Source organism: Canis lupus, chromosome 1 (genome assembly GCF_011100685.1).
Source record: "Canis lupus familiaris isolate Mischka breed German Shepherd chromosome 1, alternate assembly UU_Cfam_GSD_1.0, whole genome shotgun sequence".
In the NCBI taxonomy this organism is placed as follows: Eukaryota; Metazoa; Chordata; class Mammalia; order Carnivora; family Canidae; genus Canis; species Canis lupus.
The window spans coordinates 105448341-105466961 of NC_049222.1; the positions used below are offsets into that span (position 1 = coordinate 105448341).

The 18621-nt window shown below is 42.9% G+C and overlaps 1 protein-coding gene and 1 pseudogene across 11 annotated transcripts in view; one reads left to right on the forward strand and one right to left on the reverse strand.

The window, feature by feature from the left end:
- Positions 1-79: 79 nt before the first annotated feature.
- LOC106559042 lies at positions 80-16578 on the reverse strand (annotated as a pseudogene).
- A 489-nt stretch (positions 16579-17067) lies between these two features.
- Positions 17068-18621, forward strand: part of LOC102156858 — a 43811-nt gene continuing 42257 nt past the window's right edge. For 7 of the 11 annotated variants that reach the window (XR_005354484.1, XR_005354485.1, XM_038527988.1 and 4 more), the window contains exon 1: positions 17195-17274. Coding sequence is in view for 3 of the 11 variants with exons in the window: in XM_038527991.1 (XP_038383919.1) it covers positions 17095-17145 (51 nt within the window). In the remaining 8 variants the exon portion in view is untranslated. Of the gene's footprint in view, positions 17146-17194; positions 17275-18621 lie in introns of those variants that run through there. The other 4 variants (XM_038527991.1, XM_038527985.1, XM_038527987.1 and 1 more) reach the window with 4 other exon arrangements.

Consider the following 18621-nt stretch of genomic DNA (forward strand, 5'->3'; position numbering starts at 1 on the left):
GTTTTTTAAAGATTTATTTATTATTAGTGAGAGAGAGAGAGCGCGCGGCAGAGACACAGGCAGAGGGAGAAGCCGGCTCCATGCCGGGAGCCCGACATGGGACTCGATCCGGGTCTCCAGCTTCATGCCCTGGGCTGAAGGCAGCGCTAAACTGCTGAGCCACTCGGGCTGCCCCCTATATGCTTTTTGGTCTTGCGTCAGTGTCAATGGGAATAAAATCACTCCCATATTTATTAGCAATGTTGGTTTGGACCCTAGGAGGAATTTTCTGAAGTGGTGAAACTCCAGAACCATTGTTGACAGACTTCTCAAGTACATTACATTCATAAGTTTTACCTTCAGTTTGACACATGTGTAGTTCATCCCAAAAGCTTAATCCAAGCCTGTTTATAACATGCTTGTTTCCTGCATCACTTTTACCATGCTGATCTCTTCTGTCAGTGAGATTGTGTTTATGGGATACAGACATTTCTTTGTAATTTATTTCATTATGTCTCCACTGCCACTCAAAGTCATGCATATTTTCCTGGATTTCCCGAAGAAAAAATCTTTGATTTCATAGCCTTCAGACCTTTGCAACATCACTGTCTGGAATACTTCTGTATCACTGTTCTCCTTTGGTTGTAATTTCTTGATCACATGTGTAGGAGAGATATCTATAAGATATAAACAGCCATAGGTATCCTATTAATTACAGTTCACAAATAAACATTATGTGTTGAAAACAGTATTACAACAAAAGTAGTATTTATACTGAAAAGTTATAAAACTTCCCATGATCTTCAAACTTTTAGGAATAAAGAAATAGGATTCTTTTTAAGCAAAGAAAGAGTGTTCATCTGTAATACAAATTAATTTTAGGAAAGCCAAGTTTCAAACACCCAATGACAAAAACACTCGTGCTGTACAAAATTATAGTAGCTCTTAAAGAAAGGATATTTTTCTTTTTTAATTCCAATATAGTTAACATATAGTGTTCTATTAGTTTCAGGTGTACAATATAGTGATTCAACAATTCCATACATCATTTGATCCTTGTCAGAACAGGTACACTCCCTAATCCTCATCACCTATTTAACCCTTCCCTGACCCACCACCCCTCTGGTAACCATGTTTGTTCTCTATAGTTAAGAGGTGGCTTCTTGGTGGTCTCTCTCCCTTTTTCTTCTCCCTTTCCTTGTTTGCCTTGTTTCTTAAATTCCACATATAAATGAAATCATATGGTATTTGTCTTTCTCTGATAGCCTTATTTTGCTTAGCATTATATTCTCTAGTTCCATCTATGTCATTGCAAGTGGCAAGATTTCATTCTCTTTTATAAGGCTGAATAATATTCTACTGTATATATCTATCTTCTTTATCCATTATCCATTCATATGTTGATAGACACTTGGGCTGCTGCCATAATTTGACTATTGTAAATAATGCTGCTATCGGGTGTATGTATCCCTTTGAATTAGTGTTTTTATTTATTTTTATTTTTATTTTTTTAATTTTTAAAATTTATTTATGATAGTCACAGAGAGAGAGAGAGAGAGGCAGAGACACAGGCAGAGGGAGAAGCAGGCTCCATGCACCAGGAGCCCAACGTGGGATTCGATCCTGGGTCTCCAGGATCGCGCCCTGGGCCAAAGGCAGGCGCCAAACCGCTGCGCCACCCAGGGATCCCCTGAATTAGTGTTTTTATAATTTGGGGGTAAATACCCAGTAGTGCAATTGTTGGATCTTAGTAGTTCTAACTTTCTGAAGGACCTCCATACTCTTTTCCACATGGGCTACACCAGTTTGCATTCCCAACAACAGTACAAGAGGGTTCTTTTTCTCCACATCCTTGTCAACACTTGTTGTAAGATAGGGTATTTTTCCACCATCCCAAAGCACATACCAATGGGCAGTAAATGCATATCTCATACTTGGCGAGAAAAAAAAAACATTATACAGAATTTTCTGTATACTTGTATATAAATGCTGAAGAACTGGTAATATATTACAATGCTAAGTACTCCAAAACAAGCTTATCAGATGAATAATCTAAATAAATGGTAATCTAGAATTGCAAAACAAATATAGCATTGAGAAAATGAAGAATTTAATTTTTCTAAAGATTTTATTTATTTGAGAGAGAGCAAGAGCACAGAGGGAGAGTGAGAAGCAGACTCCCAACTGAGCAGAGAGCCCAATGCAGGGCTTGATCCCAGGACCCTGAGATATTGACCTAAGCTGAAGGCAGATGCTTAAACAACTGAGCCACCCAGGCACCCCAGAAAATGAAGAATTTAATGAAACAACGTTCACAAAATGAAATTTTATAAATACCCATTATAAAATTATCTGTACTCATGAAATAAAGCCATTTTACAACATTAACAATTGGTACATGTCAGTTATATGGCATAAAACATCTGTCAATCATAATAAAAATTAATAAAATATTCTAGTAACCCTTGATAAAACCAACAATAAATAATAATTAACCATATTATAGAAAGTTATACTTTGTGGAGCTCTAAACATTCCCCCTTAACAATAAAAGGAAGATTTCTATTCTAGAAAGAGCACACAATATGAAAGCTGACTTCTAAAATATCAGGTCAGGAAAATACATTATAAGGGAACTGGAGAAGGAAGTCAGAAGTCACAATTATGATTTTATGCCTACAGTTATGCAATAGAGCAATTCCTACTTATGCAGTGCCCTCCGGTTATGCAGTTCATTGGCCCCTATATACATGTAGCTCAGAGTGTATACTTTGAGGGTGTAGAAATTTTATTAACTAAGGTCAGAGACAAAATTGTTGAGAACTGCAAAATGAAAAAATATATATAATGAAAAGGGATATCTCATAATAAACATGACAAAGTTGAAGTAACTTTTGCATGTACTATAAAATATGCAATATTCCATACCATCTAAGAGCATTAATTTGGGTTTTTAAAAAGATTTTCTTTATTTTGAGAGCATGAGAGAGCTGGGGGAAGGCCAAAGGGAAGAGAGAAAGAGAATTACAAGCAGACTCCCCAGACACTGGAGCCCAACAGAGAGCTAGATCTCACAACTGTGATTATCATGACCTGAGCTGAAATCAAGAGTCGGATGCTTAACTGACTGAGCCACCCAGGTGACTTGCCTGAAGTCCGAGTGATATATGAGAGAGGAGAAACATTTCCTTGGGGAGCTCACAAGAAAGAAGGCTTTGTTTTGCCACAGAACTCTCCCACTGCAGAGTTTCTCAAACACTATTAATGGTACAGCTTCCTCTTTGCCCTTCTGAGCTCTTTCCTGTGTTCCCACCTTTCACACATTCCCACTCATTTGGTTTTATGCTATTTGCACTTTGTCCTCCACAGTCCAGGACTCTCCCTTGTTCCAGAAAGGATGTAATATTCAGGTTAGAAACAAATTACTGCTCATAAGAAGAAAAGAATGTGAACGTGATATGCTATGGCTTTTCCAGAACCCTGGCTCTTTGTTCGGCTGAGGGGAGAGGATATCACAGATGAATCAAGAACAAATAATTCATTCACAAATTCCTCCACTGCTTGCCTCCTAAGTGCATAGGAAACAGTATAACATGCAGATACAGAGCTCTCTTCCAAAAATTACTTAATCAGAAGCACAGGGTAAGAAAATAGAAGACTGGATATTTTAAAAAGTTTGCCATATGGTTTCATGTATTCCTTTTTCTTTCTTTTTTTTTTTCCTTTGGTTTCATGTATTCTTAAACTCTAGAACAACCCCTGAAGGAAGAGGAAAGTAAAAGTCCAGATGCTACATTATGAAGCTTTTCATTTCTGTGTCAGGAGCGTTTCAATCTCAATTAAGCAGGGCAGGGGCTCCCAGGAAGCAAAAAGGGAAAATGCAAAGATAACCAATGGCAAATCCCCACTGCTGGAAGGACATTATCCTCACCCAGAGAGACCAGGTTCCTGTAGTTCTCCAACATAACGTCCCTGTACAAGGCCCACTGAGCTGAGTCCAGGCACTCCTACTTTTCCTGAGAGAATTCTATGGCCATATCCCTGAAGGTCAACCATCCCTGAAATGAGAACACATTTCATCGAAAGGCCATGGGGAAAGTTATTCACACAAAATGAGAAGAGAGAAGTATAAGCATCAATTTGGCTAAAATGAGTGTTCAACAGATGCATGTTAAGGTATTCTGAACAATTTATGTGTCTCTAATTTTAATTTCTTATGCATTCCCATAAAAGATTATGATACTCTCCAAATAAGTGTGGATCATTCATTTCTGTGGACGATATATGAATGAAGCATACACATAAGAAGTGAATACTATGTTGTCTCTACAAAGTATTAGATATTTATGTTCCACATATTGAGTGATATTATCTAGATGTGCTAGAGCACAAGTGCTATCTTCAGATGACAAAATTCACAGTGGCTTTAAGGAGAAGTCAGAATCTAAAAACCATGATGTAGAAAACAGTGGCAATAACTTTAAGTTTTTGAACCCTTCCTATGAATGAGGCATTACTCTAAATGCTTTACATGTACTAACTTGCTATCAGCACAATAGCTCCTTAGGGGAAGATCTGTTCCCATCCTACAGAGAATGCTAATACTGGGTCAGAGGCACTGTAGGAAACTCTCCTCTGGCCAAGGAGCTAAGAAATGATATGGCAAACACATGAGCTCAGGTGGTTGGGTGTTAAAAGTGAAACTAAAGAATCAAACAGTTAAGTAACAGAGCACTGCAAGTACACTGACAGAGGTTTCTCTGAGAAAACTTGAAACAAGCTCAAGGTTTACAATATAGAACTGCATAAAATGTCCTCATAGATGCAGCATGCACATAAACGTAACTATTTTTTAAAAGATTTTATTTATTTATTTGGCAGAGAGCATGTGCACACATAAGCAGCGGTAGCGGCATAAGGAGAGGAGAAACAGACTCCTTGCTGAGCAGGGAGCCCAAGTGGGGCTCCATCCTAGGACCCTGGGATCATTACCAGAGACCAAGGCACTTAACTGGCTGAGCACCCAGGCACCTCTAAACATTACTAATCTTACCACTATTCTACTATTTAAATGATTAACCTGACAGTATAAAAAGAGCTGAAGGCCATGGAATGCACTTAAGATATAATTTCAATTGCTAAAAAATATGAAGCTTATTTATGAAGTGATGTCTTTTATAAAAACCATGGACATACACATCCATGTGCTTGTGCACACACATATAAACAACACAAATTAACTGAAATGCAAAGAGTTCTTTCTCAACATAATTTTGAATGATTTTTTCATTATTTTCATTCACATGTATTTCAGTGTTTTTGGGAAAATGAAAATGTATAAATTGTACTTAATTCAATTTATCAATTTGTATAGTAAGCTAGTAAAGAGGTGGTATGAACATGAAAAAATATAGAATACTTTAACTCCAGTTTCTAGAAAATACCTGAATCAAACATATAAATACAGTTTTATGCATTTAAATGTAGGTGTGTAAGCATTAACAAAAGTCAGTTTGTTTATTCCACTAATAAACCAACAGTTCAAGATTAGATTTAAAAAGATTAGAGGAATTATCAGTGTTATACATTAATTGAACAGATTAAGATTAAAAAACATACAGCAAATTAGATACTTGAAAAAAAATGACAAAAAGGAAACTGGGGAATAAACTATTATTAAGCAAGAACATTTCATCAAATGTTATGACCCAGTTAAAAGCACTGTATGATTTTCCTCTTAAATTATGGTGGAGGAAGGAGGCTGGCTGGGGCTCTTGCCATTCACCATCATATGGTATGCCTGAGCAGGGACCAGCAAAAGAGGTTAAAGGAGGAAAAAACAGGGTGAGAGAGAGTCAAAGAGCTAGACTGTTGAAATTCACAGATGTAAGGACAGAAATAGGCTAAAAATGAAAGAGGGACAAAGATATTCCATGCCGGTAGGAATGTAAAGAGGGCAATGGTGGCTATATTATATCAGACAAAACACGCTAAGACAAAGGACATTATAATGGTAAGAAGGTCAGTTCACCAGGAAGATGGAACAATTATAAACACACAGGCATGGAACATTAAAGCCTCCTTATGTATAAAGTAAATAGTAACAGTAGACTTCAATGCTCAGTTTCAGAAGATCCAGAAGGAAGCAGAGGACCTGAACAGCACTGTCACCAAATGCAACACCCAATGTGCTGATAGTGAGTTAGTACATGTGAAGCATTTAGAGTAATGCCTTGTTCATAGGAAGGGTTCAAAAACTTCAAGTTATTGCAACCACCAGACAGACAGAACACTCTACCCAACAACAGCAGAATATGGTCTTCCAAAGCACACGTGAAAGACAGACTGCATGTCATCCCACAAAACAATCTTTAACAAATTTAGGAAGACTGAAACCATAAAAAGTATCTTCTCTAACTACAGTGAATTGAAACTAGAAACAAACAGCAAAAAAGGAAATAGAAAAATCCACAAATGTGGAAATTAAAATTCATTCTTAAGCAATGAGTCAAAGAAGAAACTACAGGAATTTTTAAAGTGTCAGATGAAAATGAAAATACAACATACCTAAATGTAGGGAGGTGGTGAAAGAAGCAATGAGAGGAGTATCTACAAAGGTAAATATGTACATTAAGCAAGCAGGAAGATCTCAAACCAGAAATTTAATCTTACACCCCAAGGAAGCAGAAAAGGAAGAACAAACAACCCAATTTAGCAGAAGGAAGAAAGGAATATTACAGCAGATATAAATGAAAGAGGATAAAAAATATAAAAAAATCAACAAAGAGTTGTTTGTGAAAAAAAAAATCAACAAATTGACAAACCCTTAGCTAGACCATTAAAAAAAGAAAGAAAGAAAAAAAGAGGAGCCTGGGTGGCTCAGTCACTTAAGCGTCCAACTCTTGGTTTGGGGTCACGTCCTGATCTCAGGGTTGTGAAATGGAGCCCCATGGCTCCACACTCAGCGTGGAGTCTACTTAAGAATCTACCCCCTGGGGATACCTGGGTGGCTCAATGGTTGAGCTCAGGTCATGCTCCCAGGGTCTTGGGATCGAGTACCACACTGGGCTCCCCACAGGGAGCCTGCTTCTCCCTCTGCCTGTGTTTCTGCCTCTCTCTCTCTGTGTCCCTCATGAATAAATAAAATCTTTTTTTTTTTTAATTTTTTATTTATTTATGATAGTCACACAGAGAGAGAGAGAGGTAGAGACACAGGCAGAGGGAGAAGCAGGCCCCATGCACCGGGAACCCGACGTGGGATTCGATCCCGGGTGTCCAGGATCACGCCCTGGGCCAAAGGCAGGCGCCAAACCTCTGCGCCACCCAGGCATCCCTAAAATCTTTAAAATATTAAAAGAATCTACCCACCCTTTCTTCTAGCCCTTTTCCTCATGTTCTGTTTCTCAAATAAATAAATCTTTTTTTAAAAAAAAGAAATAAAAGAGAGGACATTCCAACTAATGACACAGCAAGTTTTAGAAAGGACTATAAGAGGGTACTGTGAACAATACCATGCCAACAATGTGTAACCTAGAAGACAAGGGTAAATTCATGGAAACACACAACCTACTAAGACCTAATGAAGAAATAACAAATGTGAACAGAAGGACCTACAGAGGACATACAGGCAGGAATAAAAAATCTCCAACAAAGAACCCAGGACCAGATGGCTTTACTAAAGAATGCTACTAAACATTTACAGAAGAATTAACATATCCTGCTAAAAACCATCCAAGGAATTGAAGATGAAACACTTGCAAACTCATTCTATGAAATCTGCATGACTCTGATACCAATCCCAGATAAAGATACAAGAACAAAAGAATGCATGCAGTACACTAACAGAATGTACTAATAGAATGAAGGGGGAAAACCCCACCCTAATCATCTCAATTAATGCAGAAAAAGCCTTTGGCAAAATTCAGCAACCTTTCGGGATAAAAACACTCAACAAACCTGGAAGAGCAAACTACCCCAACATAATCAAAGCACACTGCCCACATACTCAATACTGAGAGATGGACCACTTTTCCTCTAAGATAAAGAAGGCAAGGATCCATGCTCTTAGCATTATTATTCAACAGAGTACCAGAAATCCTAGGCAGAGAAATTACCAAGGAAAAGAAATAAAAGCCATCCAAATTCAAAAAGGTTGATTTCATATTATAAAACTGATGAATAAAAACTTTCCATTCCATTCCCAATCATTAAAATTTTGAAGTGTTTTTTTTTTTTTTTTTTTAAGTAGTGTCTACACCCAATGTGGGGCTCGAACTTACAACCCTGAGATCGAGTCACATGCTCTTCTGACTGAGCCAGCCAGGCACCCCTAATCACTAAAATTTTGAAGGCAGTGACTCATTTGCTCAGCTTCCAAGGTGGCATAAAAGCAGGCAGAACAGATTTCTCATACATATTGCTCTCTTTTTCTAGAAGTTACTGGGTATCTGTAGATACAATATCTGTGGATATTAAATCACACACATGATTTCTATGTGTAGTTTCTTTTACCCTAGCTCACAGAGAACTAACAGAGTGCACCCAGATGTGGCCCCCAACAATCCCTGCTGCCCAACCTTAATGACACCACGGGGCCCCCACCCATCTCCAATCCACGCCTGGTGTGAAGCCCAGCAGGATGTGCCCAATGGAGTTTCCTCATAGACTCCACGTCACTGCATCATCAAGAGATGGAATCTAAGTGGAAAGGAGAGGGGCTGAGGGAAGGCCTAAGTGAGTGTAAGCAAGCATGTGTCAAGGATACTTTAGAGATTGACAAGCCCAATAGGAAGGAGTAACTGAACATCAACCAAGAATATGATTTTACCTGAGAAAAAGCCATTTCCAGCTCCTCTTGTCTCTTCCTCCTCTTCTGAGTTTCTTCCTCAAGCAACATGAATCTTCCTTAGAAGTCAACCTTGAAAGTTGAAAATATGCCATTTAATATGCCACAACTGCACACACAGGGAAGTCCTCACCATGTGGGAGAGACAACCATCTACTGCCCCTGCCACAGGTGGGGCTCACAGACAGAAAACTCCTACACCATAAAGTGAGTTTGGCCACCCCTTTCTCCAGATCACATTCCCTTCCCAGTGAAGCCCTTATACACACTGCAGCAATGGGGACCTCAGCAGCACTGACCCTCCCCTGCAAATCACAGACCTGCCCTGATCAAACCCCATGAAGAGCAGAAACCTCAGCCCAGATCTCAGCCCTCAGACATGAAGGACCCAGAGCGTTGGTGCTTAATGCTGAATACAGACCAGAAACACCTGGGGCACTTTAAATATTATCGAGGCTGCACCTGCCCACCCCCCCATCTGAAAGGAATCTATGGGGGGGGGCACAAAAGATGTATCTGCAAAATGCCTGAGCAATCTAATACGAAGCTGGGATTGAGTACCACCCAGAAGAGGCAAGATCAACACACCTCCCATTGTTTTTTCTTTTTCAGCTTTATTGAAGTATTATTGACAAAAATTATATATAGTTAGGTGTACAATGTGATCATTTGAAATACATATACACTGAAACAATGATTACAATTGTCACAATTGTGACATATACACTGAAATACACATATACACTGAAATAATTATCACAATTATCACCTCACAATTACCATTTTGTGTGTATGTGTGTAGTGAGAACACTTAAGATTTACTCTTCAGGTAAATTTCAAGTATATAATATGGTATGATTAACTGTAGTCACTGTGCTTTACATTAGATTCCTGAACTTATTCATTTTACAAACGGGAGGTTGCACCTTTGACCAACATCTCCCCAGTTTTACCCACCTCCCAGCCCTTGGTAACCACTAATATACTCTATGGTTCTAGGAGTTTGACATTTTTAGGTTCTACACATCAGCAAGAGCACACAATATTCCCTTTTCTCTGTCTGGCTTATTTCACTTAGCATAATGTTCTCCAGGTTCATCCAGGTTGTCATAAATAGTAGGATTTTTATGGCCAAATAATATTTCGTCGTATACATATATATCAAATTTTCTTTATCCATTCATCCGTTGACATTTAGGTTGTTTCCATACCTTGGCTGTTATGAATAGTGAATGCAGTAATGCACATGGGAGTGCAGATATCGCTTCAATACTGATTTCATTTTCTTTGGATATAGATCCAGAAGTGTGATTACTGAATCAGAGGACAGTTCTATTTTTAATTTTTTGAGGAACTTCCATGCTGTTTTCCACAATGGCTACACCCATTTACATTCCTGCCAACAGTACACAAGGGTTACCTCTTCTCCACTTGCTCACCAACACTTGTTATCTCTTGTCATTTCCTGATGGACATCCTAACAGATATGCTACCTCCTACCTGCTCTCCCCTTGAAGCTTGTCATCTTCAGGACTCAGACCTGAAGAGGAAGGGACAGAAGGAAACAGGCAGGACAGGCAGCAGAGGGGAAGGTGTGGCTGGCATGTTAACTGGGAGGGGGCCAAGAGGCTCCCCTGAGAAGGTGGTTATCAATCGAGGACCTGGCAGACAGAGGTTGTGTGCCACCTCCATGTGAGGGGCCAAACAGTCCCAGGCAGCCAGACAGGCCCTGGGAGGGCCCTGAAGCAGGAGCAAGCCTGGCCACAGGGAAGGGAAGAGGCCAGCATGGCTGCAACAGGGTGAGGAGGTCAGAGAGGCAGCTGGGGAAGCAGATGGGCATGGTCTTCTACGACTTGCCTCCCACATCTCTAAAGGATTTTAGACACTGTGTACTCTTCCTGTCATTTTAAATAAACATTTAACTTTTTCTTATCTTTTTTTTTTTTTAATTTATTTATGATAGTCACAGAGAGAGAGAGAGAGAGAGGCAGAGACACAGGCAGAGAGAGAAGCAGGCTCCATGCACTGGGAGCCCGACGTGGGATTCGATCCCGGGTCTCCAGGATCGCGCCCTGGGCCAAAGGCAGGCGCCAAACCGCTGCGCCACCCAGGGATCCCTACTTTTTCTTATCTTATAAACACTTACAACTAAGGTAATTTCTTACATATTTTATGTTCAGGCTGAGATGTATACCTAAGTCCCAGGAAGTACAAGGTGGCCCTTAACCAAAATACACAGGATGCAGGGGGAAGACATTTAGAAAAAGTCAAGACCATTTTTGGACAAATTAAGGTGGAGACGCCTGTTAGACATCCTAGCAGAGATGCGAGACACATGGACATGGGATGCAGAGCTCAGGGCACAAGCTGGGTAAGGAGAGAAAGAAAATCAGTCTCTCAAGGAAGAGGAAAAAATCAACCGTGCCACCTGCTGCTGACAGGAACAAGAAGGTGAGAACAGGAAACCAATCACTGGACTGACAAGTGGCAGGTCTCTAGAAGGCCTCAGTTGCACAGTGGCTGTGAAAGCTTAACCGGATGGGGTCAAAGTGGGAACTGAGGCAAGGTCTGAAAACAGTGGCTAGTGTACTGTGCTCTAAAATAGATCATGAACAAGGATATTTAATAAGGGGGAAACACTTGAGAATGTTTTGTTCTATCGATCAAAGAATAGTGAATAACAAGGCTCTGAGGTATATGTGTCTCTGTGTCTGTTTAAGATACCACCGTTCAGGGATCCCTGGGTGGCGCAGCGGTTTGGCACCTGCCTTTGGCCCAGGGCGTGATCCTGGAGACCCAGGATGGAATCCCACGTTGGGCTCCCGGTACATAGAGCCTGCTTCTCTCTCTGCCTCTCTCTCTCTCTCTCTCTCTCTCTCTCTCTGTGTGATTATCATAAATAAATAAAAAAAATATTAAAAAATATTTTAAAAAAGGTACCACCATTCATGCCTGCTGCTGGAATAACTTCCACAGAGTAAACGCATATGAGGAGGTGCAGGAAGGATGCCCAGAAGACCCCACAGAAATAACCATGTGGAGCAGATGCTGGGGGGGCACCTCCTGGATCCACCCCCTCAGGACCAAGATGCCATCCTGCTGCAGCCAGCCCTCCCTGTGGATGAAGCACAGGGTAATGTGTCTCTGCCTAAGCCCACTCCCATCATGCTTCCTCAGGTGTCATCATGAGTTTCCCAATTAAATCCAGCAGACAAATCTCAGTATCAGCCTCTGTGTCCCAGGGAACCCGAGCCATGACAATGGCTCCAGCACTTCAAATGGACCCATGCAGACCCCATCTACCCATAAGCCCCCTTCCAGGTATTCCCGCTAGGACTAAGACACCCCTTCTAAGAGTTCCACACATCCCTTGACCCTACAACTGAGCCTGGGACACGTGCACACACTATTCACTGGGCCATCTGGAGGCCCACACTTGCTCCCACATGGCTCCTGCAGACCCTCTAGGCCACTTTCATTTTCCCCCATCTTCCTACCTCTCCTGCACCCAGAGACTGATAGGCGCAGGCTCTGCAGCAGTAATGCACACAAGTGCATGCTGAGGGCCACTGGGCCTCCAGCATGGAGACCAAGAGGTTGGCCCTGCTGGAAACAGTTGTGAGGCCACCAGGTCTCCTCCTCTCCCCATTCACAGCAAATTACAAGAATCTCTAGTTCTTCATCCTATTTTGTGCCATCTTAGGCTCCTGACCTTGTCCCCACCTTTCCCAAAAGGAAATCAGGTTTCTCGACCCTGAGCAGATCAACTGCTGGAAGGCAAAGCCCTCACCCAAGATGCAGCTGCTCCCTGTGATGTGCTCGGCAAGGATGACCCGGGAACTGGCAGAGGGCAGTGACACTACAGTAAAATAAATTTTGAGTAAAATGAGCAGCCACAGGAGGTTTAGATCAATGTGTTAAATTTCCCAGAACAAATATGGGCACCATCTTCATCACCTGTCCTAGCTCCTTGGTCTTCCTGAGGACTACTCAGCCCAATCCACAGCCCTAGCATCTAAACACATCCCAAAGGGAAGGTGAGGCAATTAGCTTGTGTGCCCTCCAGTGGAGGGAAAACAGGATGGACTTTAAACAGTCAAAGGAGAAGAGCTTTTCTCATATGGGTGATTGACATGGAAACAATTCAACCTGCAGAACATGGCAGCTGGCCAGGGAAGGGCAATGCAGAGGATAGGTGAGAGAGGCTGGACACACATCGCTGAGCCTAAACCTACATGAGAAAGGGCCGGAGCCAAGATGATTTAGAGACAGAAGGGAAGAGCAGGGACAAGGTCCTGCGATAGAAAAGGCTGGTGTTTGGGAACAGAGAGAAGGTGAATGTGACTGGGGCAGAGTGAGCTGTGTGAACTGTGAAGTTCCCAGGATGAGGCTGGAGACCCTGATCATACAGGGCTGTGTAGCAATGGTGAGGAGTCTGCATTTTGTCCTGATGATAACAGGAAGCCCGCAGAGGGTTCAGTACCAGCGAGTGATATCATTTGCCTACAGATTTATTCCTGCTGCAGAGACAGGTGACGATGGTCTAGGACTTACAGCCTATGTCTTTGCCTCCATCCTAGTATTTTTGTGTTTCAGTTTTCGAGGACTGGGACCCATCTAAAATTCTAATGACAACTGAGCACTCCAAAGTGCCACACAAAGAACTGCCACACACAGACCCAATATGACCAATCATTTCAGGAGTCAGTATTGCTAAGACTCAGTTTCTGGTCTAGTGTCCCATCTCCATGTGACAGGTAGGCTTACTGAGGCCCAAAATGGGAAACCTTTCTGAGAAGGTCTGAGTTGAGTGAACAGAACCATGTGTAAGTGAATTGAGATGGAGTCTGATGGACCAGAAGCAGTTAGTCCTTATCATCCTCTTAAAGCACCAGGACCTTCTTTCAGATGCCCCAGCAAAAGAAAATTTTCTTTGACCTGATCACACTGATACCAAGTATTTAATTCCTCTTTTCCAGAAAATCACAGTAAAACATTTAAAAATACAGAATTGCAAAAACATAACCATTGGTACAGAACACAATGAAAAAGGATCAGCTATAGAAATAAACTCTGAGCAAATTTTTTTTAACAATTTCTATTTTGTTAGAGATTCTTTGTTTTGTTTGTGAGCAAATTTCTTCATTGTAAACAGATGAACTATTTTGGGAAAAAGTTCCAAGTCAATCCAGCCATCCTTCTATTTGTAGAGAGCAGACAAATGGACTTGAGGGGAATATTGACTTAGTAGCTCACAGCCCACTGTTTTAACGGATCACATAAAAGAAGAAAATGGAGTATTAAGCAGCTGGTTAAACTAGGTTACAAATGCTAAAAGACCACTCACAATCTTACCAAGTACTCATTGAAAAAAAACTAAGATTATTTAGTGATTACCAAAAAACTTTTCTAATATATAAGATAGGGAAAAGGGGCATCTGGATGGCTCAGTCAGTTGGGCAGCTGACTCTTGATTTCAGCTCAGGTCATGATCTCAGGGTTGAGGGATCCAGCACCAGGTCAGGCTCTGTGCTCAGTGGGGAATTTGCTCCAGAATTTTCTCTCCCTTTCCCTCTATCCCTCCTGCTGCTCACTTGTACTTTCTCTCCATAAATAAATAAATACATCTTTAAAAAGGAGAGAGAGGAGAAAGCACACAGAAACAAATTTAGAAGGGAAAGTTTTAATTTTTAAAAAGCTAAATCATAATGGTGGCAATGTAAAAAAATTAAGAATATATCATATTGACTGGGTGATTAAAATAGAAACTTAAAAAACATATATCATATTGAGAAAAGAATAACATGACTTGAGTATAGGCCACCAAAGCTTATTTCAGAAGCTAGTAATTATTTATAGAAAAGTGGCAACTGAAAAATAAGACGAAATCAGGGAGACAAACCATAAGAGACTCTTAATCATAGGAAATAAACAGGGTTGCTGGAGAGGAGAGGGGCGAGGGGGATAAGGTAACTGGCTGATGGACATTAAGGAGTGCACCTGATGTAATGAGCACTGGGTGTTATATAAGACTGATGAATCTCTGAACTCTACCTCTGAAACTAATACACTATATGTTAACTAATTGAACTTAAATAAAATAATAAAATTGACAGAAAAAGTGCCAACTGACCTCAGATTTATCTCAAGCCACAATAAGAATACTGAATCAAATGTAAGAGAAGTTGTGTGTGTGTGTGTGGGGGGGGGATGTAAATCCATTACCCAAAAAAACACACAGTAAGTGTAATCTTCCTTTACAAAGGCAGTGTGTAGTGAAGGTCACTGCTTGCCTCGTCTGTTTCCTCCCCCACCCAGCCCAGGCAAAGGGAAGAGGGTGACCCCCAACTGACTGAGTTCAGTCACTGCCCCTGGCTGAACAGCGTTTGCAAATGGAAATTATCTTGATGCACATAAATATAAAACTCATATAAGCCTTATACACAGGAGTCTTGAAATTCTCATCCTCATCCATAGAATTCAAACTTTAAGCATTTAAGATTATAAAGTCACAAATCAGTATTCCACAACTTAATTATCTACATCCAGTCAACTCAGAATCATCTGGATTGAGGTCCACCCTCTTTTTTCATTACCATGTGTTTTCTTTCTCATTCTATCTATCTCTGCATTTTTTTTTTCTGTTTTCCCCCTGGGTTTCTGCTCATTCTGTTCCCTTCTCCTGTCTTGCTGTTTCTGTCTTCCCCTGGATTCATCCTATCACACCTGTTCCGCCCCACTTGGCCACTTGTTTCCCTCTAGTTTCTATTTCTCCCCAATCTTTCTGATTGTCCCCAGTCTCCATGCATGCCTGCCCCTTTCTTCTCCCATCGGGGCTCCTCTGCCCTCCCTTACATTCCTCTCTTCTTTCCCTGCCATACTCCCTTGGTCCCCCTTCTCTCTGGCACCCCCAGGTAGTTATACTTCCATTCTGGTCTGTTTCTTCCCTCGCTCTCCTTGTCACCTGTTTTCTCTGTCTCAGCTACACGTTGCTCAGGCTGGCCAAGGCTTTAACTCTTCCGTCCTCTCCCCCGGACTCTCTACCTGAACTGACTCACCAATGTGGCCTCCGCTCCTACACGGAACAAGGGCCCTTCTCCTACGTTGCTGTCCTTCGCCTCCCTGGAGATCCCGCTTTCCTCTAACTTCTCTATTCCTTCCACCTGCTTTCTCGGCTTATTCTTACTGTCTTTTTGCAAGTCCCTCAGCCATCCTCTCTGCTTTCTTCCGGTCGCAGTCTGTCTCTCGACCACACATCCAGTAGGCGCGGGACGGATATAGATGCCCGTCCCTACACAAGCGCACTGTCCAGGGGGTTGGACTGGGGCCAGAAGAGCACCGAGTGTCAGAGACAGGCCCAGGTCACCCACCGCACCCGGGGTCAAGGGAAGACGTGCCCAGGGAGGGGGCCTGAGGAGCTGCTCAAAGGGATGGCCGCTCCAGCGGGGCGGGGCGCTCCAGCATTCCAGGAGCCGGAAGAGGACGCGGCCCCTCCTGAGGGGGCTGCAGGGGCTGCCCGCCGGGGCCGAGAAAGGGAGGCTGTGGTGCGCCAAGAGCACAGGTCACCCACCTGGCGGAATGGGGCTCTGCTGGGCGCGGGGTCCGACGACGGCTCCGAGCAGGACGCCGAGGGGGAAGCGGGCGTCCGCGTGGACCCCACACAAGGTGCCAAGGGCAGGGACCAGCCTCGCTGCGATTGGAAACCGAAAGGGACGCACACCCGGCCTCCCACCGCGACGTCCGCATGTACTTGGGGTGCAGGCGAGGGCGCGAGGACTTAAAGGCCCGTAGCGACCCTCATACCTCGGCCATGGAGGAAGAGGAGACTGCGATGAGCAGGTTTAAACGAGAAAGACGGAAAATCACGCTCCCCAGCGAGACCTGTGCTTCGCGCTATCCGCTTCGGGGTCTACAGGAACCTGCACAGCTGTTAAGAGGCCGGCCGGACGCCTGGGTGGCTCAGAAGTTGAGCGTCTGCCTTTGGCTCAGGGCTGATCCCTGAGGCCCCGGATCGAGTCCCACGTCGGGCTCCCTGCACAGAGCCTGCTTCTCCCTCTGCCTGTGTCTCTGCCTCTTTCTCTCTCTCTCATGAATAAATAAATAAAATCTTAAAAAAAAAAAAAAAAAAAGAGGCGGGGCAACGTGGGGGCGGGGCGCAGAGGGAGGCGGGGCCAACGCAGGAACCGCGAAGGTGGGACGCAACAATCAAGGGGCGGGGCGCAGAGCGGCGAGGCCAACAGAGAATCGCAAGAGGAAGGGCGGAAGCGGACATGCAGGCGGGCGAGGGGGGCGTGGCGTGGAGAGGCGAGGTCGGCGTGCAGGTACCGCGAGAGCGCGGGGTGGGGGGTGGGGCCTCGCCCGCGCGACCGTCAGGGGGCGTGGCCCGTTTGGCGCACCTGATGCGGGAGAGCGGTTGCCGTCCCTCCAAGCGTTCCCAAGGTGTTTCCTCTGTGGGTAAAACTTATTCTTTGTTATGTTCAGGAGCAGCCTTGCTTCCTGCTTATGTCACTGTTTCTAACAATTCTAAGGTAAAACCTTGGGAAGCTGAAACAATTCGGGGGTCAGGGAACTGGGATCTGTGGAACTGGTCTGTGGGGACGCGGTGAGTCCGGGAACATTTCCTACAGTTAGAATCAATTTAATAAGAGTTTAGTTGTGTAACTATAGAGTTTTCTGTGTAGGGATTACAGGTTAGAATGTGAAATACAAAACTCTTCCTGGATGAGGCACCTGGGTGGCTCAGGTCATGATCCTGGGATCCGGATGAAGTCCCACGTCAGGCTCCCTGCATGGAGCCTGCTTCTCCCTCTGCCTGTGTCTCTGCCTCTCTCTCTGTGTCTCTCAGGAATAAATAAATAAAATCTTAAAAAACAAAACAAAATTAAAGAACTCTCCCTGAGGAGAAAGGGCAATGCTATACTGACACCCAACAAAATGGCATTTTTCTATTCCCCACTCACCCAGGAGGCCAAACTCCACACTGGGCTCCGTTCCAAAGACTTTCATAGGGAGGAGACCTGAGACCTGGGGTATGAGGCTTGGAGGGCTGAGGTATAGGATAGTTTGGGTTACCAACCACTGCTTTAAAAACAACAGTAACTTAAAAAAAATTTTTTATAAGATTTTATTTATTTATTCCTGAGAAATAGACAGGTAGAGGGAGAAGCAGGCTCCATGTAGGGAGCCCAACGTGGGACTCGACCTCGCGTCTCCAGAATCATGCCCGGGCTGAAGGCGGCGCTAAACCGCTGGGCCACCCAGGCTGCCTACCACATTCATTACATTTGGAGGATTTCTCTCCAGCATGTACTATGTGATGATTACTAAGGCTTGAATCCACTGTAAAGGTTTTGCCACACTCATTGCACTGACAGAATTTCTCACCAGAATGAACTCTCTCATGATTTGCCAGATATGAATTTTCACTGAAGACCTTACCACGTTCATTACATTTGTAAGGTTTCTCTCTAGTATGAATCATCCGATGTCTACTGAGGTGTGACACTTGATAATAAGCTTTGCCACACTCATTACATTTGTAAAGTTTTTCCCTTTTTGCTTCATGGTCTTGTGTCAGTATCGAAGGATACATAAAATCACTCCCATCTTTATTAGAAATGTTGGTTTGGACACTAGGAGGAATTCTTTGAAGTGGTAAAACTGAGGATCCACTGTTGAAAAACTTCTCAGCTTTATTACATGTATAAATTTTCCCTTCAGTTTGACATATGGGCAGTTCATCCTGCAAGCTTAATCCAAGCCTATTTCCTCATCCCTTCTACCAGATTGATCTCTTC